At 39.0% G+C, this 25,230-nt stretch overlaps 1 protein-coding gene across 2 annotated transcripts in view; it reads right to left on the reverse strand.

Annotated features, from left to right (window-relative positions):
* Positions 1-25,230, reverse strand: part of plxna2 (plexin A2) — a 463,799-nt gene that overhangs the window by 130,122 nt on the left and 308,447 nt on the right. For both annotated transcript variants that reach the window (XM_060845449.1, XM_060845451.1), the window contains exons 8-11: positions 20,448-20,544; positions 15,804-15,918; positions 8,078-8,278; positions 3,425-3,521 (exon numbers count right to left, since the gene is read on the reverse strand). In XM_060845449.1, coding sequence (XP_060701432.1) covers positions 3,425-3,521; positions 8,078-8,278; positions 15,804-15,918; positions 20,448-20,544 — 510 coding nt within the window. The remainder of the gene's footprint in view (positions 1-3,424; positions 3,522-8,077; positions 8,279-15,803; positions 15,919-20,447; positions 20,545-25,230) is intronic.

Genomic DNA, 25,230 nt, shown 5'->3' on the forward strand with positions numbered 1-25,230 from the left:
TGTTTACCATTGCGATATAGCAGACTTATAAACTCCTTTCAACATCATCAAATAACATAGCAGGAACTAATTATGATTTGGAGATGCCGATGTTGAACTGAGGTGTACAAAGTTAAAAATCAGATAACACCAGGTTATAGTCCAATAGGTTTAATTAAGGGCACTAGCTTTTGGAGCACTGCGCCTTTATCAGGTAATTAATCCACAAACAGCAGCACATGGGTAGTCATTTTGAAAATTAGGGCATTCAGTTTTTCACCTTCATGGCCAACAGATCAAATTTCACCTTCAGCAGGGACAATGTTTTCCACAAAAGCAGAAAATCATGATGTATATCATTTGAATAATTAAATAGAATTTTCCCAGTTCTCATTAGCTAATTGGATATTTGAATGCTTTCTCTTAATATTTATTTACAGATATTGTTGTTATACAACTAATACAATGAAAATTGTCATTGGAAGAAACATAAGGGGACTGTGTCAAAGCATTCAAAAGGAACATCTTTACAATATCCATATGCATACGGATAGTCTTCCATTAGGAGATTTGTTTATAAATCATTTTGGCATTGCATTATTTTGTCTAAAAGAGGAAGAAATACTATCTCTGTTGAAGGTATGAACATACAGAAATTATTCAATAATTGTATTAACATAACAAAACCATACTAATTAATTTTGTGACATTTTAAAGTTAATTTGGTCATTGTGAAGGAAAATATTGTTTTTTACATGTGGATACTCTGCTCTTATACAGCAAGATTAAGCAGATCTTTCAGACACAAAATGTTACAGAATTCAGAGAGAAAGCAGTTTAATGAAATGCTGAAGTGAGAGGTGAACATTATACAAAGTCATTGAAGAACAGTAAGTATCTTTCAACACAGATTGAACCCTAATAACTCAGTGAAATGTAAAACATCTGCAATGATGGTACTAACACTAATTTCTAAACTTTTTTAACCAATCCTATTTTATTTGAAACATGCTTACCAGCAGTACATTTTACAAGTTACACACACTTGGCCTTCTTTCCAACTAGAATTTTATTACTCACACCTCACGATAGGAACAAGTGTAAACATCAAATAGAGGGTAGATTTTCTCAAGCAAAAAGTCACATAGCTCCTTTCTAATTTTGTATTCAAAGACATTATATACTGAGGAACCTCGATTATTCAAATAAGATGGGCAGACACTATTTCATTCGGATATTTGGTTATTCGGTTAATTGATTCAGTGTCTCTCCTTTGGGGCCACGAGTTTTCTGAAGTTTCCTCTTTCTTCGCTCTGCTTGCCTTGCTCCCTCTCTCTGTCTCAGGGTTTGTTTCTGAGCAGACACACACTTATGTGTAAGGGACCTGCAGCATTGCTGAAGCCTCTCGCACCACTCCCCCATTAGTTCAATGGGATTGACACAGCGAGCACATGCTAAGTCTTCTCCCTGTTCAGTAGGTGAGGCAGCATCACACTTGCGTGAGCCCTACCTGCCCCCAACCTCGCACTCCCTGTGAGACCCCTTCACTGTCCGCTGCTGCACCCCTCTCCCTCCCCCCACCCAAACACCAGACTGGACAACAACAGTAAGACTGCTGCTGCCTTTGGGGGCAGGGGTGTCTCAAAATAGCACATGCATCTCTCTCTCTCACACGCACACCTGCAACTTTTTGACGGGTTCCACCTTTGCTCTGTACAGGACAATGTTGGAGAGATTATCTGGGGAAAGGGACATTAGAGTACACCCCTGTGTAGAACTCCAGGCAACTTGTGAGAAGAGAAACAGAGGGCGGGAGGTCAGTCATTTGGATACGGTGCTGGGCTCCCATTGATGTCCAGGACTGTTCTCGGCAGCATTTCAGTAAGCTGGGTTCATTTTTAATCATTGTAAAAAAAGACGCAAATAGTGTTGAAACGCCTCTTTGATGTAATGTTTCTTTCGGGATCTTGAGATCTTCTTCAGATAATCCGAAATTCGGATAATTAATATTTGGATAATCGATATTCGGATAATCTATATTCCTCTGTACTCAAATACTGCATCAGTTTACATTGTTCTAAGTCAACACAATTTAATCAATGGATAATAGTTTCACATGCAGAAGACTGTTTAAGACAACAAAAGAGTGATACTGTACTAATTTGTGTTAACATTTGGTCACACCAAAGATCCCCAGAGTAATTGCATTTAGAGGTTGCCATTTTCTACATCAACAAAGTCTGTATGAAGTCTGAACTATCATGTTTCACACCTGATGACATAACATGAAAATTGTCATGGCACGGAGACCAAACATGGAGCATAATGCTAGAATCAGATTTAATTATCCCATATAAGCAGAAAGGTACTACCCAAAACAGCAGAAAACGTTTACTTAAAAAAAACCCCAAAATGTAAGGAATATTTTGGCGGCAAGACAGTGTTGTTTTTGAAACATTCCAAAGTGAAGTTATGTTGTCAAAGTGAGCTGCCATAGGAAGTGGAGGAGGCTGGTACAATTGCAACATTTAACTGGCATTTGGATGGGTATATGAATAGGAAGGGTTTGGGGGAATATGGGCCAGGTGCTGGCAGGTGGGACGAGATTGGTTTGGGATATCTGGTCAGCGTAGACGGGTTGGACCGAGGTGTGTGTGTGTGTGTGTGTGTGTGTGTGTGTGTTTGTTGGTGGGGGGGGGGGTGCCAGGGGGGTTCTGTTTCCATGCTGTACATTCTAAGACTCTATGAATCTTTAAGAAGCGTCAATGGTCTGCCTGGTCAATAATACAGTGGTTCATGGTGCACGGGCAGGAAATTTAATTTGAAGAAAGCAAGATGCATATAATTAACAATGACGATTCCAATTAGATAAGAGATACTCTCATAAAACGCAGAATGTTCTGACCCTGTATTTCACTGTGTAAATACTTTGTAGGCGCTGTGGCAAACAAAAGCCTTTGAATTGTCAGCTAAATAGAGCATTTAACGCAAATCATTCTGTCGCAAAATAAACCTGCTTCAGGCCACAACATGGTGAGCGATATTAGAAAAATCTTAAAAAACTGCTTTTTGACTATGGAATGAATTTTAACGAAGGATGGGTTTTGTTGTGATTGTATAATGTTGAGGGTCTGAATTTAATTCACAGATCACTTATTTCCCTGTTGGAAACCTGGGATGTCATACTTGTGCATAATCTCCAACGTGTGCCGGGAAAGCTCGATCTCCAGGTTTTCACCGCCCAGTACCCATCACCAAACCCCATTGCTTCTGACTGGTAAGTTCAAATTCCCCACCAAATCTAGATCCCCTCCCTTGAAGAATGAGTAAAATTGACACGGATGGCACCGTAGCTCACAAATCTATGAGCTCGAGGTTAAAGTGCCTCTTTGATCCCAGAAAGATAGTTAGAAGGAACCTATGCTCATATTGGCTGTACTTATACCTTTAATGTCTGCTGGATTGTCAATGATGAAGTTACCATTCCACACCACTGAAAACTCAATGGGCAGGTCACTGATGTCCATTGTTTCATAGTGGTACTGAAATAAGAATTAAGAAAAACATACACATAAGTTTAATATTTGATTAATAACATTTTAAAATCAAATGTGGTATTTCAAACATTCTAGCTGTCATTTTAAAACAGTTTGGTCTGTTATTATATGCATTTTGTTAATGTGAATTTGTGAACAATTTTTGAACTGGAGTCACCGATTCTAAATTGCAAACTTTTAAAGCATGTATTCATTATAACGTGATTCTGACCCCATTAATTTAAATGGACTTCTATTACACATTCTTCTTATAACACAGGGTTCCACAAGAACAGATCTACCACGTTATAGCAGAACTGACTTTTGATTTTGTAGAAGATAGCAGAGATCATTGATATTACAAAGACCGGTTGTTCTCTCATTTAGTAAATCATATTAATCTGCCAAATTCTTTCTTCTGCAAGAAAAGCAATTGCCATGTTAGGAAAAAAAAATCTTCCCAGTGGGCAGCACGGTGGCAGAGGTCAGCACTGCTGCCTCACAACACCAGAGACCCGGGTTCAATTCCCGCCTCAGGCGACTGACTGTGTGGAGTTTGCACATTCTCCCCGTGTCTGCGTGGGTTTCCTCCATGTGCTCCGGTTCCCTCCCACAGTCCAAAGATGTGCAGGTTAGGTGAATTGGCTATGTTAAATTGCCCGTAGTGTTAGGTGAAGGGGTAAATGTATGGGTGGGTTGAGCTTCAGCAGGTCGGTGTGGACTTGTTGGGCCGAAGGGGCTGTTTCCACACTGTAAGTAATCTAATCATTGTAACTGAACTTATACTCAGCCTTGCAGTTAAAGTATTAAATCTATCTAGCAACATAATGGTCTCAAACAAATCCAATATCTGCTTTAATACTAATTTGGCTTTAAACTAGCCTGCTCTCTGGAAGTGATTTCTGGCCATTTACAGGCTGGGATTCATTTGACGGTAAAGTAGTTGAACCCTATCTTGTGACACTAAAAAGCAATGGCTTGCCTGTCTCCAAAAATACTCATCATTTGATCAGAGTCAGTTTCTTTTACAGTCATGGTAAAAGAATCTCTGGTCCAACCTTTAGTCCCATTAAGGTGGAGAAGGAAGTAGAGTCATTTCTCTCGTTGCTCATAATATGTAATACATGCTTGGCAGTTCAGCAGGTAAGTGGTCAATCATGGTAACAAGTTTCGTGTTTGACTCTCAGAGATTAATTATTCTTCAAAGCTCATTTTTGGAATTCATAGTCATCACTTCAGATGTTTATTTGTTTTCACCTTCAGTTACATCAATGTTCTATGTTCTATTTTGTGTTATAATGTCTACTTCAGGGTTTCAGCAGAAATCTAGCACAAACCTCTTCACAGGAAGTAGACAATTTTCAACATTATTACTGTGGAGTTAGAAATGTGATTCTTAATATAATACACATTATTATAAGACAATAATGTGACTCTGTCACTAAATGCTAATCACAAATAGCCATTCTACCCTCCAACTTTACTGACTCTGTGCCAGATATTTACTAACTCTGCGCAAGCCAATCTGGAATCCTCCTAACGCATTTGGCTCAAGACACTGAAGAAATTATTGGAGGAACTTGCTGACTTCATCTTTAAAAAAAAAGCCTCCTTCAACCAGCAAAACAGAAATGCAGAAGAGTGCTGTTATTCACTTCTTTCTTATTTGTGAGAAAGTCCTCCAATAATTTAATCATGAATGACATGCTCACATAATAACTCATGGACCTTATTTAAAATCAAGGTGGTAGCCTTATGAAAATGATCCTAAACCAGCCCACACTCAGTTTGTATTGAGTATGTGTGACTCATATGGAATTCAGTTCAGCTGCAGAGTCCTGAAAGCTGACAGTTGCTGATAACAGACTTTGGTTTCTCTTATTATTGCCTTCAGTGTCCCTGCCACCCTTTGAACGACACAGACTGATAGGGCACATCTAGTTAAATCCAAGATAAGGATTCTATTTCAGAAGCAGCCATGTCAGTGCTCCAATATAATTACACACCTCTCTGCTATTGTAATACTTGATGAAGTAGCCTTCTGTTCTTTGAAAGCCTGCTTTGTACAAGTGTAAAGCTTTAGACCTTGCAGCCCTGGACTTTTAAAGGATACTGCTTTGTCAGTCCAGGCCACCAGCGACTTGTAGTACACACAGGTCAAAGACTACTTAACAGACTATGAAGCTCTCTCAGACTACCACTTTCAATCTGCTACCTTAAACACACACATGCACACTTCTACTCTGTACATTTGTGACCACCTTCTTCAGGGCAATTTTAAGGTACCCAAGTGCTGTGTACATGTGTTCTTGGCTGCATATAATGGTTTTTATAATACATCTTATAAAAATACAGTCAACTTTTGATAATAGCGATCCCTCCATCATGTCCCTCAACCCAAGAACATCTGTGTTTTCAAACTGTTAGGCAGTCTTCAGGGAAGGAAATTTGGACACAAATGTGACAAGAAAATTAGGGGGCAGAAATAGATTTCTGCCCATTTAACAGTATTTGCCGCACTGTTAAATATTCTGTCTCTTTTCATTGGCCACACAATCAGACTGACCAAACCATGTAAACAATTAGCATTCTGTTCAAGAAGGAAAAGAACTCATATTCTATTTAGCATGAAAGTCAGTCACTTTTACTTTTGCAATATTGACTGTCTTTGCTCTTCATTTAGCCTCTTAGCTGCAGAACCTTTAACCCACATTTCCAGATTAGAGTTCAAGGTCATACTTGCTAGCTTATGATCACCTTATTAAACCCCACGTCATCCAAAATGCATTGCACCCACAGTATCCCATAGAGATGCCACCTCACTCATGCCTGCTTTTCTGATACATATTGCCTCCCTGTCTGTTTAGTGCATTACACTTAAGGATAAAAATGTTATCTTCAAATCCCTGGATATCTTTGCATTTAACTTTGGTCTCCCTCTCTCTACTTCCCTGTGATCCTCCGATTCTGTTTTTCTCTGCATTCCCCTCTCCCTTCATCCTGCTGGCAGAGCTTCACCACCTCAGCCCAACTTTGAACCACTCTTCTCTTATATCCTCTGCTGTATCGCCTTCCCCCTAGGTCTCAAGCACCTCATTCAATTCTCCGACCAAGATTTGAAATCTGAATTTTAGCCTAATCCATTTTTTTTCTCCCCTTAGATTTTAATATCGTAAAGTAAGATATAAACAGAGTTACTGGTGACCGATTGGTCAGAAGTATGTCATCTATGATTGGAAGAGCACAAACACAAGAAATAGCAATCGCAACCACAAACCTCATTGCTGAGAAGAAAATGTCTGGCAATAACAAAACCTATGATGAGAAAAGAGACACTGTCTAATATCACATAGAAATAAAAAGCTGAACTCTTTCTCTGATACTTAAAATACTCTTAACAATGACTGACATGTTAAAACTTGGTTGAATAGACTGTCAATCACACATTTGTGTTTTGATTGATTGCCAGGCACTGTCAATCACAGGACTCTCCAACTGTCAGCATTCAGTTCTGAATTAAGCCAATCTTATCAAGGCAATGAATTGCATTTGATCAAACTGTTGCCCATTGTAGATATATTCCTGATCCAGATAGAAAACATTTCCCAATTATCTCTTTGATTTTAGCATCAAACTGAAAATGGACTAAATCAAACAGCAGCAACTGAGTAACAGCAAGTAAGAAAAGGTTAGCTTCTGCAAAATAAACAGAAGATTCAGGAAGGTAATGAGTTGCACACATCTGAGATTATACAAAATAATCAAAGATGAGCAAACCGTGTGATATTTCTGAAGTTGTTAAAATAAGGACAGATGCAATTGCTGAATAAATGCTTAAATAGCACATGATGCAACTATTTGCTGATCGGTTGTTTTCAGTTTATGGACATTATACAAATCCTGATTTAAACATTAAGGAATTGTGAACTTCCTAATTCGTCTTTCATAGTATACTTTTGTAACTGCAAAACCAGTTGGCCAGTTAGCAGCCAATTTTGTCACCAGCCACAAATTGAAATAATTACATTAAACATGTAAAGCTTTCTGAAAAGCTAATGAGCAACGTTCTTGAGCTTTAATCCAAATCAAACCAATATTCACCTCTCCGCAACAGGAAAAGTTTCCAATAGTATCATCCACTCAATAAAATGATGACATAGATGCTTTTTACTTAAATCTAATACTGCAGCTTTTCCTTCTGTAATGCGTTATGTTTAGCAAATGGCTCCTGAACTTGAGTATACCTGCACTACACTATTAGCATTTAATCAACACAGCAGATTTGTTATTACTTTCCATTTAATAGACAACCAGAAGCTGTCATTCATTCAACATTATCACCTTATAATTAAATCTAGCAAGCAAAGTTGCTTCAAGTTTTAAAAGATTCCAATTCAGTAATCTCTAGTGGATTGTAAAGGAACATGACCATCCTTTCACAATGATCAATGCTTAACACAGTGTGCTGTAACAAGGTCTAGACTAATGTCTGACTTATACTTAACTTCTGCGTGACTACAAACTGAATATATTAAGATGACGGAGACAAATTATCTACTTACCGAACTGTTTTGGCATTGAACACTCGAACTGTTGAATCGGAGCGCTGGCACTCGTTGAGTTACTCCTTGTACATTAAGTATACATTCATATCCCCGTTGCCCAGACTGTGGCTGTGGCAGGTTCCGTGCTTTTAGTGTGATTGGTTTCACCTCTCCAACTGGGATAAGAATCTCATCTGAGGGCACCAGCTGTGGACAATCCTAAATGAGAAAGGATCAAAACAGAAATCAAAGTTAGCCTGGTAAGTAGCTCAGTGCTCTTGACAAGGTACTCATGGGGATGAAGGTGACTGGATCCTATGACAATCTTATTTGGACAAATGCCAATCATTTTCATCGGTTTGGCCCAGTATGTCTATCAGAGATTGCAGATTCAAGCCCATCATGAGCACTAGTAAATCACCTAGGTCAACATTTTAGTACTAAAAAATGAATGTATTCTACATGCTATCTTTCAGCTGAGACAAACAAAGCTTCACTTATTAGTTCAATTGACTATGAGAATATTTAATAGCACTATATGAGGTAATGAGTTTTCCCAATGTTGTAGCCAATCTTTTTACATCAGTTAGAAAGCAGATTATCTTGTCATTCATGCTTTTTGATCTTTGCACATTAGCTGACATGATTGTCAATATAATAAGTGATTGCACTTTAACACGACTCATTCTTAATAAGCATTCTGGATGTACAAGACACTGTATTATAAATCTAAGTTACCTCCTAATGCACACATCTGAATTCTTGTAGACAAATAGATATTTATTATTGAATAATACTTTGCCATAATGTGTCATCTTTGCTCCATGTGAGAATAGTTTGTTATGAAATGTAAAATTTGACCTCAAAACCATGAAGTGAACAGAAATGTATGCTGATAATAGGGAGGGGACTTTTTGCGCTCTTGTAGTCGATCAGGTATTGAAGCAATTTTCACTTGGACCAACAGATTGTTGGGAAAATGTTTAAAGTGAATACAATGGCTATTTTGAAAGTAGGGGCAACTTGCAGAAAGGACAAATGATACCAGCTCCCAAGATGCCTTACAGATTTCACAATGTGAATGCAAATCACAAACAAAAAATAATTGTAAAGTTAAATTTCTGGAAAGAGAGAACATGTCAATGTATTGTTGAATAATTACACCAATATTATAGAATCACAGAATAAAATTTATAGAGTTTGGAAGCAGGCCATTCAGCCCTTTGAGTCCACACTAACCTTCCAAACAGCATCCCACCCAGACACCGACACCAACTCTTCCCCTTCGTCTCCGCCCTCCCACCCCCCTCACCACCATCACCACCATCCCCACCATCCCCACCACCTCCATTCCTGTGGCTCTGCAGATTCCATGGCTGATCCATCCCTGGGCTACATATCCCTGGATAACATGGCCAATTTAGCACGGCCAACTCACCTAACCTACACATCTTTTTGGACTACGTAAGCGACTAGCAAGGACCAATATATTTGTGCTATCTTTTGTTATGAAAGAATGAAATGAGAATATTAATCTACTTCCTTAGATGGCAATTTTGCAACAGAAATATCAATCAAAAATGGGTACGTTCTTCCATAGTGTCTAAAACATTAAAAAACAGTAATAATTTCTGCTTGTACTTTCAATGACTTGTTTCTTTGTACATCACAACTTCCCAATCAAGATTAATTTTGCAGCTACTTTCTGTTTCAGATCAAATGGTAGATCATATCAAATTGAATGAAGTATCACACTTTTAAATCCTCACCACATCATTAAAGAACCCTTTTACAGTGGAACACAAGACTATGAGAGGCAACAACAACTACTCAGTGGCAGTTTTACCCACTCATCTCCACTAGTGTTTAACTTGTTTTAGAAGCTCTGAAACATCCAGCCAACCCCCTACCTCACTTCATCTGTCAGAGTTTAAAATAGGTGGATGGTTGAACCACTCACGCAAATGCAGTTACAGTGAAATTGAAATTAGAGTAAATTTCACGCAAGAGTAGAAGTTGATAAATCTATAGATTGAAATAATTGTTAGTAACATACAGGATGAATTGCCAAATTATGTGCAGACTTGGTTGTCTAGCCTAGAAGAAACATATTAACAAGGATAGAATCAGTTCTGTACACATCTGTTAACTGTTACAGATTCAACAAAAATGAGGTCAGGTGTTTCTTTTTCTTGTTGTTCTGTAAATATCAATACCACAAGCAATTCAGATTCTTTTAAAAAAAAGTGAAATCCGCAAATGACATTCACCTTAGGAACTGACATACTTGTCCTTTTTTTGCAGGTGGTGTTATTTATCAAAAGGGTTGCCTGTACTAAATATTTTACCAACAATTTGTAGAACCAGCTGAAATTATGATCAATACCTAATCAACTGCAACAATGCTAAGACTCTTTCTCCTTTACACCACCAGCTCTGTTCACTTCACAGTTTCACAGTCTGATTTCTTGTTTCATCACACACCCTTCTCACATTGAGCACAGTGTAATTTCAAAATGTACTGTCTTTCTCAGTTCCACTTATCAGAATTACATGAGTCACAAGACAAACAATAAACAGGTAATGTGATGATAGGTTGTGTTAGTGAAGTGAATTTCTAAAGCAGAGTTTTTTGGAGCAGGTGGAGAACATTTGGGAGAGAAAACATAACAGGTCACATTATGTGTCAGAGAGAAATGGTAGCTTTCTGGTTGAGCAGTGAGGTTACAGCACAATTGACTGATAGCTGGTAACTCTGGCCAGTCCATCCCCTTATTGACAGAAAGACATAGGGTGGTCATACACTTGCACTCTTCAAAGTCTAAGTTCCTCAAAGAAGTGGGTTTACTGTCAGAGGCCAAGGTAATGTTGATGATTGTGGTAGAATCAGGAGGATAGGAGCTGCCTGCATCCACTGAAGGGTTGTGTAACTGCAGTGCTGGGACAGCAATGACAACCTCATCAATTCCTTTTCCTGCACTTTCTCTGATTTGGGAGATTGGTGAGCTTGATGCATGCAGATCAGAATGAGATGGCAATGGAGTTTGCAAAATAAAAATCTTCTGCTAGATGAGCGTACTTTTTAAAAGATCACATCTAAACCTACTCTTACCTTGGCATAGAGCCACAAAGGCATTTAATCACAAAAATAGAATGTTTTCTCTGCCAGTTTGGTTGCTAGATAGAGAGGTCCTGCTACTTCACAAGTCCCACTGCCCCCTTGCACTGATCAGCACATTCTGACCTCAGGAAAGGGATGGGCTCCAAGAAAATGTGGCAAAGGGATGGGGTCCAAGAAAAAGGAAGCAAGCTGAAAAGGGAAGCTGTTGATCCTAACTCAGAGAATGTTTCAAACCAGCAGCTTTCCAACTTTATTAGCTGCTACAGTGAAAGCTGTCTGTAGCTCCTAACTGACTTTTGCCTATGGTGTCAATGTCTATTGTATATTGTAACAAGCAATTTATCTAGGTCTGTAAGTGTCTGTCTTTAGGGAGTGTCCTCTTATGCAAGAGTCAGTTTACACAGATTTCACTGCTTTTAAAGCTCAGTCAAGCTGTCATCAACTGAAGTTCAATAGGGATTGCTGATAGTAATCCAATACATAAATGCATGTTCAATAATGCTAATGGGAAGTGTGATTGGTTGACAATAGATACGTTGTTCTGTTTCAGAAGGAATGGTCACTATGCAATGCTGACAAGGAAGGGGAATGCATCTGGTGGTGGGCATGTTGCTGCAAGTGGCAGAAATGGTGGTTTATGGTCATTTGGTTGTACAAGTTGGTGGGGTAGAAAGTGAGGGATTGTGGGAGGGAAGAGAAGGGGGGATGGCAGAAATGAGAGAGATGAGTCAGACATGGCTGAGAGACCTGTCAACGACAGTGGTGGGGAATCCTCAGCTGAGGAAAAACTTAGACATGTCTCAGGTCCCTGTATGGAAGATGGCAATATCAGAACAATTGCAACAAAGGAGGACAAACTGGAAGAATGGAATATTTACAGGGAGGATGTATAGTCAAGGTCACTGTGGGAGTCAGTAGGTTTGTAGTGGATATCAGTGGCCAGCCTATCCCTGGTAATTGAGAAGGGAAGGGAGGAGTCAGGGATGGACCAGGTGAAGGAGAAGGAAAGATGGAAACTGGAAGCAATGTTGGTACATTTTTCCAATTCTAGACAAGAAACTGGTGTAGCACAAATGATGTCATCAATGTTCAGGAGAGTTGTGGGAGGGATGAAGAGATTTAGTTCAGGGACAGTTCCATCTGGAGGATATGAGAGGAGTTAAAAGGAGCAGTTGTTTAAAGTGAGGACAGGCTTGGCCAGATTTGGGGGTTGGAGGTTGGGGAGGATGTGTTCGTGGTGAAGAGGAAAGGTTCAGACCTTCTTCCAGTGAAGAAGCTGAGAACCTGAAAGCCATCCTGCCGGGAGATAGATGTGTAGAGGGATGGCATGCCCATGGCAGAGGTAGCAGGTGATGCCAACAAACTGGAAATATTGAAACTGACATAAAGCATCAGAAGAATCACAAATGTAAGTGAGAAGAGACCAGACGGGTGAAGGAAATGGTACAAAGAAATAAGTTCTGAGGAGCAGGAGCAGGCTGAAACAATGGATTTTCTGGGGCAGTCCTGTTTGTGGGCTTTGAGGGGGTTCCCAGATGTGATGACATTAGTGATAAGTCATGAAAACAATGGCTTGGATGCTCAATGATAGAGTCACAGACAGGAGGAGATAGGAGGGTGTGCTTGAGGGCTGGTGATCAGCCTCTGCAAGGTAGAGATCAGTACACCACTAAACAGCACCATCCTTGTCAGCAGCTTTGACTACAATGCTAGAGCTGGATCTGAGAGTACATAGTTCCAAGGGACTTGGTTAAAAGGGTATATAAATGCTGTCTGCCACGTTTACTCAGTTTGCTTCTGAAATAATCTCATTGACTGTACTGGGCTAAGGCCTATGCTGACAAAAAGTGTTAAACAGCATTATTGCTGTCAACAAAGCAAAAATAATGACAATCTGTTCCCCCTGCTCTTGCTGTTAACAGTGCACTGTGCGAATCCAACTTATAGTGGGAGGACAAAGGTAAGAAATTTTTAAAAATGTAGTTATGTTTGGGCAGTATGTAGTTCACAAGAAAAAAATAATTAATTTTACACTTTTAATGTAACCGAGAGGAACATCTGTTTGTTGATAAAGTAACATTAATCTTCTGTGTGCAAAAGGTGCAGTCCTGCATTCAGTAACTAATTACAGTGAGATTAGCAAGTTCCCAGTGAAATATGATGTATCTTCAGAATGATGAGAGGACTTTCAGCACTTAGTTACCAAGTGTTGCAACTCATAAATCGAGCAGCTTATGGTTTTGTTAGAATTCTGAAATGAACAGCAATGTGTTACAGTAATTGTGAGAATTAACCAATCACGAAACAGAGTACTGGAATAGATAATGTAGTAAACTAGCTACTAGGAAATGCTTTTTGACTTGACATTAAACACTTGCCTCAATCATGATCAACAGCAGAAAGTTTAAAGGAAGCCTTTGACCTTTCATCTGAAAATCATTGTCTCTCTCTCTCTCGCCTTGACACAATTAATGGCCGTCCTTCCAGTCCGTTATGGCATCACACTCACTCTCCACCCCATTGCAGCAGATACCTCGCCATCTCTCCCACCCTCCCCCACTTTATCCTTCCAAATTTACAGTCAACAAGGTCCTCCAGTGGCTGTCTCCTGCTATTGGTTTTCTCAACCAGCAGCAGCTCATGGATAGTTGCCAGGTTAAAAGCGTCAGGAAAATGACAATAAGCTCTTGCCATTCAACTCAAATGTCAGTTTATCTGCTTGATGTTTGCTAGGTGGTTTGTCAGATTTTGGCCTCCCCTTCTCCCTATGCCTCTCTGTAGATATTGGGGCCTATTTCAATTACTCTTTTCTGATTAGATCTTTCAGAAGCAACTCCTTAAAATGTTTTCATGTTCCATATATGTTGTGGCTTGATGATGGCAACAGTCCAGTCACAAAATGCTAGATGTATTTAGGCTAAGCTAAACTCTGTTGATCATAAACCAGAAGTTATTAAAGGACTGCCTCGACTACTTCTACATCACGTTTTTCATTTGTCTATCTTCCACTAAGACGATCTGTAGGTTTACTGTATACTTATGTAAAGGAATAATCCTGGTTTACATTGGTTGGTCAAATAAAATTATCACAAGATCAATGTGCATCTAATGCAAAAGGATTGTATGCTATTTGCATTATGCTACCTGGAGAGTAGCCTTCTTCAGTTTTCTACCAAGTTAACATAAATACAATGTTTATGCCTAATAACAGTACTCCCTATTAGCATTTCCTTGCCTGCATTTGCTATAAATGGAGAAATGAAGAGGAAGTGATGCAGAGTCTATTCAGTTAACATTATCTATAGCTGGGGAGACTATGAAAGGAAATCCAGAGACCCAGGGAGCAATGGATGTTGCAAGGGTCACAGGTACAGAGGAACCAAGCCACCAATAACCCCAAGGCCAAACTGAGACTACGATGACTCAAAACAATCCTTCCAAAAGCTATAAAATGCTTACAATTCACAATATGTTCTTTTTCTTTTTACAATGAAAGGAATTGTGATCAAATCCATATTGATTTAGGCAATTCTTCAAGGTTTGACAGATAAATATTAGCTAGAGATGAGATTGTCATATAAGATTTCCTCAAAAGCAAATACTTGTGAGAGTCGAAGGCTGGTGACAATCACATTACTTTTGACAAAACACAATCCAATTTTAGCACAAATCTCCATAAATTAACATAATTCAAAAATGTTGACAAAGCCAACTGGTTAGCTGTTGGCATACATGCCAACTGTCTTACTTTACATTCAAGACCTCTTTCCCCATATTTACAACTCCCACATGCTCAATAATGCTTCCTGACTGTCTAAAAAGCCTGAGATGATCAAGGGCTTAACAGGCCAATCAACAAACACAGAAGGTTCTCCTGAATAGAATAATTCCCAAAGTCCTAGTTTATCATGGAAACCACAGCTCACAAGACTAGCAACAGAAAGAAAAACACAATGACTAACACAATGACTAATATTATATGCAAATACTCATGCATCCACTTTGTTATTTTCCCAGCTTTAGATGTTCCCACAGTATTTGCCTGGAGTCAAAAGAAGGGTCAGGCAAGAGACCTCTGAGACCTCTGTCACTCCTGCTCTGTATTATGCTGTAGCTAAGTTTATGAGAGCTGACTCATAACCCAGTGTTACTCTCTTCCTGTGGGAGTTGGATCTAACCACAAACCTGATACATTACCCAGAATATTTTTTATATTTGTAGAGGATCATTGGTTCACATCAAAACATGTCAAAAAAAATCCTATAGATCATCAATAGATCTTCAATCTTTACTTTTGAGAAATTCTACCTTCTGGATTGGACCAGTATTGATTACAGATTGAGTAGGTCTTTGTCAAATTGCTTTGCACATTGACATTGAGTCATGTGTATTCACCGGTTTCATACCACATAGAAACATATTTGATTTAATGTGCAGACTAAAGGTCTCAAAATTTCCAACATAAAACATCTTGGCATGAACTTCCAAACATTGATAATACTACTAATGTACATTCTTTAAAATATTTTTGAATGGGTAACTATATTCAATAGTCTCTAAATAAGCCAATGTGTTAGAAGACAGTGAAGGTGTCTCTCACAGTATGACATGAGAGTTCATTACCTCTGATGCATTGACCCGACCCTCCTGGAAAGAGCAAATGCTTGGATCATGAGTGCAAAGGTTCCGATATTTACACCAATGACAGCGAAATGCACTTGTCACACACGACAGACACCTGAGGCAGAAAGACAAAAACAAATGAGCAGCAAAAGATACGGATTATAAAGAAGCAAAAACAAAATCTGATATGGGTGTTTTCTGGCTAAAATGTACTACAGCAGTCAAATTTATCTTAAACCATAGCTAGGAATCCAAGTAGCGGTAAGATTTCTTCTTTGCTCTGTAAACAGAATTGCAAATCCACATAGAAAGCAATGGTTTACAATGTTATTACATATAGCACAATGTATGTGCTATATAGAACAATGGTACCTCACAGCAGATATTTAACATTTGACTAATGTATAATCACATGGCTTCTTGAGATGTCTTTGTTCATACTGTAGATCTTTTTGTTCTCAATATTTGAATGTTGGGAGATGAAGTTAGTTGTGATCTGAACTATACATGTCATTATCTATTAAGCTAGCTTGTCACAAGGGCAATCAACATCTCAGTTTTACCTTGCTCAATAGCTTGAAATTTCAATGCAGCTAAATGACAACAGATTCTAACACAACACAGGTGTGAACACACATCTAAATTTTCAGCAAGATGGAAAAAGGCACTGCAGCACACACTTAAATATAATATAATCTATCCAATGATCCATACAATTTCTGCTTAATTGAAATAAAAGGTTTAATTTACAACTTCCAATGTTCCTTGTAGACACTTGGATACGCATTGTCAGAAACAATGCAGCAAGAAATCAGAAAGTGTAAGTGCCTCACACAGAAATGGAAAACACAATCAGCTTTATATGAACCTCCCAGACAGTAATCACTCCAAACAAAATCAGCACTCATTTGTAACAGCAATCCAGTCAAGAATGGCTTGAAAATTGATTTAGGTCCTCACTGATGAGGACGTTTAGAATAAGATATTAATCACAATAATACTATTTTTGAAATTTTGCCATATTTGATCAAATTAACATCCCATTAAATATGGTGCACCAATACTCCATTTTTATGGCAAGCATTGAAGAGAACAAGCAAGGAAATATCTTGTGCAAATCTGCTTTAATTTCTCAAGAAATACTTGAGAATTTTCTTATACTGTTTTTAATATAAGTTCAGCGATGCAGAAGAGGTAATTCTTTAAGTATTATACTGATACAAGTCAGTCAGCAGATACATTCACATGGGCATCTGAATAGGTTTTTACTGATTGCCTTTGGGTGAAACCACCGTCTATAGAGGGAGCTGTTGTTAACTCAGATAGAGTCATAGAGAAGTACAGCATGGAAACAGACCCTTCGGTCCAACCCATCCACGCCGACCAACTATCCCAACCCAATCTAGTCCCACCTGCCAGTACCTTGCCTTTCCAAATACATATACATCCTGTCCCTCAGGATTCCCTCCAACAACATTCCCACCACTGAGATCAGGCTAACCGGTCTATAGTTCCCTGGCTTGTCTTTCCTGCCCTTCTTAAACAGTGGCACCACGTTAGCCAACCTCCAGTTTTCCGGCACCTCATCTGTGACTATCGATAATAAAAATATCTCAGCGAGAGGCCCAGCAATCACTTCTCTGGCTTCCTACAGAGTCCTCGGGTATACCTGATGAGGTCCTGGGGATTTATCCACTTTTATCCGTTTCAAGAGACCCAGCACTTCTTCCTCTGTAATCTGGACATTTTGCAAGATGTCATCATCTATTTCACTGCAGTCTATATTTTCCATATCCTTTTCCACAGTAAATACTGATGCAAAATATTCATTTAGTATCGTCCCCATTTTCTGTGGCTCCACACAAAGGCTGCCTTGCTGATCTTTGAGGGGCCCTATTCTCTTCCTAGTTACCCTTTTGTCCTTAATATATTTGTAAAAACCCTTTGGATTCTCCTTAATTCTATTTGCCAAAGCTATCTCATGTCCCCGTTTTGCCCTCCTGATTTCCCTCTTAAGTATACTCCTACTTTCTTTCTACTCTTCTAAGGATTCACTCGATCTATCCTGTCTATACCTGATATATGCTTCCTTCTTTTTCTTAACCAAACCTTCTATTTCTTTAGTCATCCAGCATTCCCTATACCTCCCAGCCTTCCCTTTCACCCTGACAGGAATATACTTTCTCTGGATCCTTGTTATCTCATTTCTGAAGGCTTCCCATTTTCCAGCTGTCCCTTTACCTGCGAACATCTGCCTCCAATCAGCTTTCGAAAGTTCTTGCCTAATACCGCCAAAATTGGCCTTTCTCCAATTTAGAACTTCAACTTTTAGATCTGGTCTATCCTTTTCCTTCACTATTTTAGAACAAATAGAATTATAGTCGTTGGCCCCAAAGTGCTCCCCTACTGACACCTCAGTCACCTGCCCTGTCTTATTTCCCAAGAGTAGGTCAAGTTTTGCACCTTCTCTAGTAGGTACATCCACATATTGAATCAAAAAATTGTCTTGTACATGCTTAAGAAATTCCTCTCCATCTAAACCTTTAACGTTATGGCAGACCCAGTCTATGTTTGGAAAGTTAAAATCCCCTACCATAACTACTCTATCATTCTTACAGATAGCTGAGATCTCTTTACAAGTTTGTTTCTCAACTTCCCTCTGACTATTAGGGGATCTAAAATACAATCCTAATAAGGTGATCATCCCTTTCTTATTTCTCAGTTCTATCCAAATAACTTCTCTGGAGGCATTTCTGGGAATATCTTCCCTCAGCAGAGCTATAATCCTATCCATTATCAAAAATGCCACTCCCTCTCCTTTCTTGCCTCCCTTTCTATCCTTGCTGTAGCATTTGTATCCTGGAACATTAAGCTGCCAGTCCTGCCCATCCCTGAGCCATGTTTCCGTAATTGCTATGATATCCCAGTCCCATGTTCCTAAACATACCCTGAATTCATCTGCCTTCCCTGTTAGGCCCCTTGCATTGAAATAAATGCAGTTTAATTTATTAGTCCTACCTTGTCCCTGCCTGCCCTGACTGTTTGACTCACTTCTGTTCTCAGCTGTACCCGTCTCAGATCGATCTCTTTCCTCACTATCTCCCTGGGTTCCCCGCCCCCGCCCCCCGCACCTCCCCCCCCCTTACTAGTTTAAATCCTCCCAAGTAGTTCGAGCAAATTTCCCTGCCGAATATTTAAGAATCTGACTTAACTTAGACCAGAAAGAAAGAATTTAGATTTTGACTAATTAGAATATTATTGTTAGGGTAGTCATTGAGAATTTATATACAAGCATCAATACATTTTGACATATGGATCGGAGAAAATCATGTTTGGAATAGAATAGTGTGAACATCAGTATCTAGTTGTATGATACAAGTAGCTGTTCGAGTAAACAATAGTAAATACTATGCGGAACGTGGAAAAATAAACTATAAAACCAGGTGTTAATCCCATCTAGAGAATCATGTTAAAAGGGGAATTTGGTAGTGTAGATTGACCTTTCATTTCTGGGATCTGGATCCAAATCCAGGCTGGACTGATGACATGCAAGTTTCCTCAACTTGCTGGTGATACTGATCCTGTGAAAAGGACTTCAGCCCTTGGTGGGTCATAGCTCCACATTACAGAACTGCTCCTGATTTCAAGTTACATGAGAAATAGGGTAGATATAGGCAAATCAAACCTTTGCATTGTCTACCATTCAATAAAACCATGGATGTGCTTCTACCTACTGGCAATCGCCACTTATTCCTCAATTCCTTTAATATCCAATAATTGGTCTCTGTTTTGAATATGCTCAACGGCTGAACATGCATGTTTATTGACAGTAAATTGACAATTTGAAGTGTATGGCCAGTACACCAATGTCCTGGCATACAGTTGTCTATTGGCAAAATGCATTTACTGAGAGTTACTGGTACAGCATTCTTGGTGCTGCCTTCTTATTCACAACATTGCACCTACAGAGAGCACATCGTGGTGGTGGTGGTGAGGGGAGCAGATGAATGGATAAACAATGCAAGATTTTTAACTTGCTCCTTAATTTTCAGCTTTGGATTGGGACTGCAAGTGTTGCATACCTGGAATGATGCTTTTAACACAAAGCAATCAACACACAAGGATGTATACACCAAAGGCTAAATTTTAGCAGCAATAACAGAAAACACATTTACTGAATGTTATATGTAAAGTTTTGCTTTTTGTGAGTCACTTTGCCAATGATTGTTACAGGTTTGTTGCCCTGGAGTTAGTATAAATGTGCAACAAACTCTTTTCTCTGCTCTTGTTAGTAGTCAACAAGTAGCTGGTTTAGATGGGGCATTTCTGCTTCAGAAAGTTTTTTTTCCCAAATGGCTGTTTACAAATGGTAAAGTTTAGTTTATTGCTATTTTACCAACATCAGCACTGACTAAAAAACATGAGAATCATGCTGTAAAAAAAATTATTACTTCAAACGCAATTTACAAATGACTGAAAGTCTTAACAATACCACCTCATGTATCGCACAGATAAATTAGACATTTTTGAATAATTAGTCTAAGAGATTTGCATAGACTGAGCTGCCACGGGCCAGTGGGTTAAAGCACAAGAATTTATACATTTACAAATCATTTTTAAAAACATAGTAGAAATCGATCTTACAGCTGATGAACGCTGCAGTTGAAAAATTTAAATTCAGTGCTGGCAAACATCTTTCCAGTCTCTCTGGACTTCAGCTGAAGGCTCACCCCAATCCAATCTAAGAGAAACACAGCATTTAGTCAACGTATGTTTAAGCAAACATTATGATCCTCAAATCTGTTTATTTTATTAAAATTTTAAATTAACAAAGTAAATAGGTTATCAGCTAGTTCTTGCCGCTGGAAAATCATTACCATTCATTGAAAGCCAAGGTAAATATGCTGATGAAAAAGGTCATTAATCTGAAATTTTAACTCGGTTTTCATTCTTCATTGACTCTGCTTAACCAAAACATTTTTAGTTTTTATTTCAGGAAGGGTACCTGCTCGGCAGTACATCTTCAGTTGTGGAGTAAACTACAATGCTTTGCAGACAGTTGCATAAATGCTCAAATCAAAATGTACCACAACTGGTAGATTTTTCACCCATTCTCCAATTTGGGAAGGCTATTTCAGTCAATCTTTAAAATTAAGCATTTTTGCTTATCATTTCAACAGATTTTTTTTTATAAATTATGCCTCACTTCATCTCTGCTCAGTTCATGTCTCAACATAAATCTGATGATCTACCTTCGTAAGACAGAAACAATTAACATTTATTAGAAAAGATATGGACAACTTGAGTATCTTTTTGAAAAAAGCAAGGGTGACCTAATGGAGGTCTTTCACGTAGCAAAAGATTTTAATGGAGGAGAAACAGTGAGTGTATTTCCACTTGAGGGGAAGAGCAAATCTATAAGTCATAAATATAAGGGCTTATGCTCGAAACGTCGAATTCTCTATTCCTGAGATGCTGCCTGGCCTGCTGTGCTTTGACCAGCAACACATTTGCAGCTGTGATCTCCAGCATCTGCAGACCTCATTTTTTACTCTAATATAATCTGATCACCTAGGAATCCAATAGGGAATTCAGACGGGACTTCTTTATCCAGAGAGTGTTGAAAACATGGAATACTCTACCCACCGTGAGTATTTCATGGGAATAGTGCAGCACAGTGGCTCAGTGATTAGCACTGCTGCCTCACAGCGCCAGGGATCCAGATTTGATTCCTGCCTCGGGCGACTGTCTGTGTGGACTTTACACATTCTCCCAGTGTCAGTGTGGGTTTCCTCCGGGTGTTCTGGTTTCCTTCCACAATTCAAAGACATGCAGGTCAGGTGAACTGGCCATGTTAACTTGCCCATAGTGTTAGATGAATTAGTCAGGAGTAAATATAAGGTAGGGGAATAGATCTCGGTGGGTTTTTCTTTGGAGGGTCGGTGTAGTCTCGTTGGACCAAATGGCCCATTTCCATACCGTAGCTAATCTAATCTAAAGTACTGATGCATGTAAGGGAGATTTTGATTAAAAACATGAAGGAGAAACAAATCGAGGGGCTACAGAATTAGTCAGGTGAGGAAGGATAGGAACACATTTTAGTGAAGCATAAAACACCAGCATGAACTTATTTGGTCAAATGGCTTGGTTCTGTTGTGTATACTCCAAGCATACTTTTGTAATGGCTCTTTAGTGCATTTTGAAAACAAAACTTACAAGAAAAGATGTCAGATAGCTGAACGTTTGCTTTTGCTGTGCAGATTAATGCTTTTCGAACTACACAATCCTCTGATTTGTTTTTTGTGACTTGATGTCTGAAGAGACATTGTTTGGAAGGTGGTGATAGAAAACTACAGACTCCAAGAAGTGGTAACCAACTAAGTACTGAACTCCTCTTGCCATCACTGAAGTAGAGGCGAGAGCTGCCAATGTGCTTTGCCCGCTAGCGCCTGGTCTGAAATCAGCTGATGATGTCTGAATAATTCCCAGGTTTAAGAATACCTCACGGCTGAAAGCTCTGAATACTTTTCAAACTCGTCTTTCTGCATTAGCTTTGTTGGACTCAAAAAACTGGCTCTGGTTTAGAATTAACTTTTGTTTTGATTTTTTTTCTCATCATTTTGCTTTCTTAAGGCAATAACCTTGACTTTGAGCTTCTGGTTTAACTTTACTTTGCTCCAAAACCACTAACTGTTCTCAGCTGTTGCAACTTCACCACTTCCAGGTTGTTTGAGTGGTGGGGGGTGGGACTGGGGGTAATGTATGGAGATGGAGTAGTATTGGAAGGGCTGGATCATATGCTAATACGTCATGGGACCTATTAAGCTGTCTTTTATATTCATTGGCTCTCAAAGGTAGTCTTAGCAAAAAAAATTAATATTTAATTATTTCTATGTCTACAATAGCCAAAACCCTACAAGTCTCCTCTAAATGACTTGGAGATGCATTTAATGCTGCCATGGTGAGCCAAGATGCAAATGGCTGGCTTGGTGATACTCTGGATGTTACTTCAGAGGAGTCTCCTGTGCCAGATAACGATAGTTTTACCATTACTTTTAGTACCCTTACCTCTACCAGATACTACAGCTCAATGACAATCCCTGCGATAATTTAAGCCAACTGCACCTGTCATTCCCATCCCAGTGCAAAATAAGCCTGAGTCATCTTAATTTCCAAGATCCAAAGCTTTCAGGCCAGCATGTTGTTAATTACTAGCACATCATCTGATTCTCCTCACATGCGGAAGAGTCATAAATTCCCTTGTGTGCTTTAAACATTCTTGAAGACTTGTTCTTTCAAAGGCCAAGTGTGTTGGTCACAACGTGAAATGCTAATTGTTAACCGATGAAAGGACCTTAAATTAGACAAACAACGAATCAATTAATGGGATGTAATACAATGATAATCAAAACTGTGTCTAATTGTCTGCAACTAATTTAAGATGTTCCCATTTAAGTTATTCTCCTTCCTAATTAACAAACGACGTGTTCCTGATCATAAATACAAGTTTGGGAAGGTACCAAGTGTACCATAGTACAAATTCAATAGCACTCAATAAAACAATAGCTCTGGGCTTGTCAAATCATGAGTGCTGTCGGATTAATTAGAAGCTACAGTAATTTGACTCAAATTTGCTTCAACGTGATTACATTAAGTCCTCAGCTACTTCTTCCCTTTAGTAATGGTTAAAGATAGAAGACTTAGAAATATATTCTGTCAACTGAGAAGCAGAGTGGTGGTGATTGCTCATTTGTGGCACTGATTTTTTTTATATTGTGACTGTCGATGCAAAAGAGATGTGATAAGAAAAAGCAGCATGACTTGGGAGAGAGATGTAAATAGATGAGAGAGAGAGAGAAAAGCTCACGAAAAAAATGAGTGAAAAATATGAAGTGAAACAAATGAATAGAAATCGAACACTGAGAAAGAAATTGGAAAAGAGTGGGTGAGAATGAAAAAGGAAAAGAACTTGAGAAGAGAGAAAGACTCTTGAGAAAAGACTTTGAAAGAGAAATGAAAACAAACAGATGTGGAAAAATCAAGAAAACAAAACTGCTGGGAACTGCTGTAATATTAACTGGTGGGAACGTTGGTTATTTGTTCAGTAAGTACACCAGTGTTGAGGTCAGGAATTGGATTTCATAGTTTACTAAACTACATGGAATTTTAATTTTAATTTTCCAATTCCATTCGATTGTTTGCTTTACAATTGCATTCTTGCAGGGTTATGTAGTTTTGTTTGAATGTTTGTGCAAAATAGGAACCTTTACCACAATGACAACAGTATATTTTGCATTTATAATCCTTATGCTTTTTAAAAAAAATTCTGTAGGAGATGCGGGTCTCGTTGGCTATGACAGCATTTATTGCACATGCGTAACAGTCCTTGAGGTGGTGGTGTGTTGCCATCTTGAATCATTGCAATCCAGGGAGGGAATGCCAGGGTTAGGTGTAGGGATTCAAGGACAGTACAGGAATGGAAACTAGATTCCAAGCCAGGATGCTGTGGGGCTTGAAGGCAAATTTGCAGGTGATGGTGCTCACAAGCACCTGCTGCCCTTGTCCTTTAAAGTGGTAGAGTTAGTAGGTTTCAAAGATGCTGTCGAAGGAGCCATGGTGAGTTGTTGCAAAGTATCTTGTAAATGGTAGACACTGCTGCCATCAGACACTGGTGGTGGAGTGAATGGGCACTGAATGGATGGGATGCCAATCTTAGATGGTGCCAAACCTCACACTAGTTTTGGAGCTGTGCCCACTAGGGCAAGTGGTGCGCATTCCATCACATTCCTGACTTGTGCTTTGTAGACAGTGGAAAGGAATTGAGGAGTCAGGAGGTGACCTACTCAGCCCAGATCTCCTACCCTCTGATTTGCTCCATCATCCATAGTAGGCTAACATTTCAGACTGAGGACTTCTGTTAAAAATGAGCTGCAGTTGGTGCAATCAATATGGCTTCAGTAGCACTTTTACTTCCCTCCATCAAACAACTTTAAGATATTCAATTTCTAGCTTCACCTTTGCTAAGTTGTTAACACACACACTGATGGTTCAAACATTGTTGAGTTTGGACTGAGTCACATAATCAAAGCTCAATGTAGTATTCGGGGAATGTTGCAAGCAGAGGCTCTTGCTTTCCCACAAAGTAAAAAGCAGACACTAACCCAGCTGGAGATTAATGACTCTAAAGTAATGACCTAAGGAAGGGAATTGTGGTGGAAAAAGTACTACAAACTATTGCATTTCCTATATAACAGCAATAACTAAATCACAAAACTGGCTTCTGTAACATTTTATCAGAGGTTACTAACAGAGTAGGGTATCACAAAGCTGCTAGCTCTCTACTTAATTTTAATTGTGTGGGAAAAAGTGAAAGCCTCCATAAAGTTAAAATAAATACCAGCCCACAAGAAATGGAATGTTTGAGTAA

This window comes from Hemiscyllium ocellatum, chromosome 26 (genome assembly GCF_020745735.1).
Source record: "Hemiscyllium ocellatum isolate sHemOce1 chromosome 26, sHemOce1.pat.X.cur, whole genome shotgun sequence".
NCBI lineage: Eukaryota > Metazoa > Chordata > Chondrichthyes > Orectolobiformes > Hemiscylliidae > Hemiscyllium > Hemiscyllium ocellatum.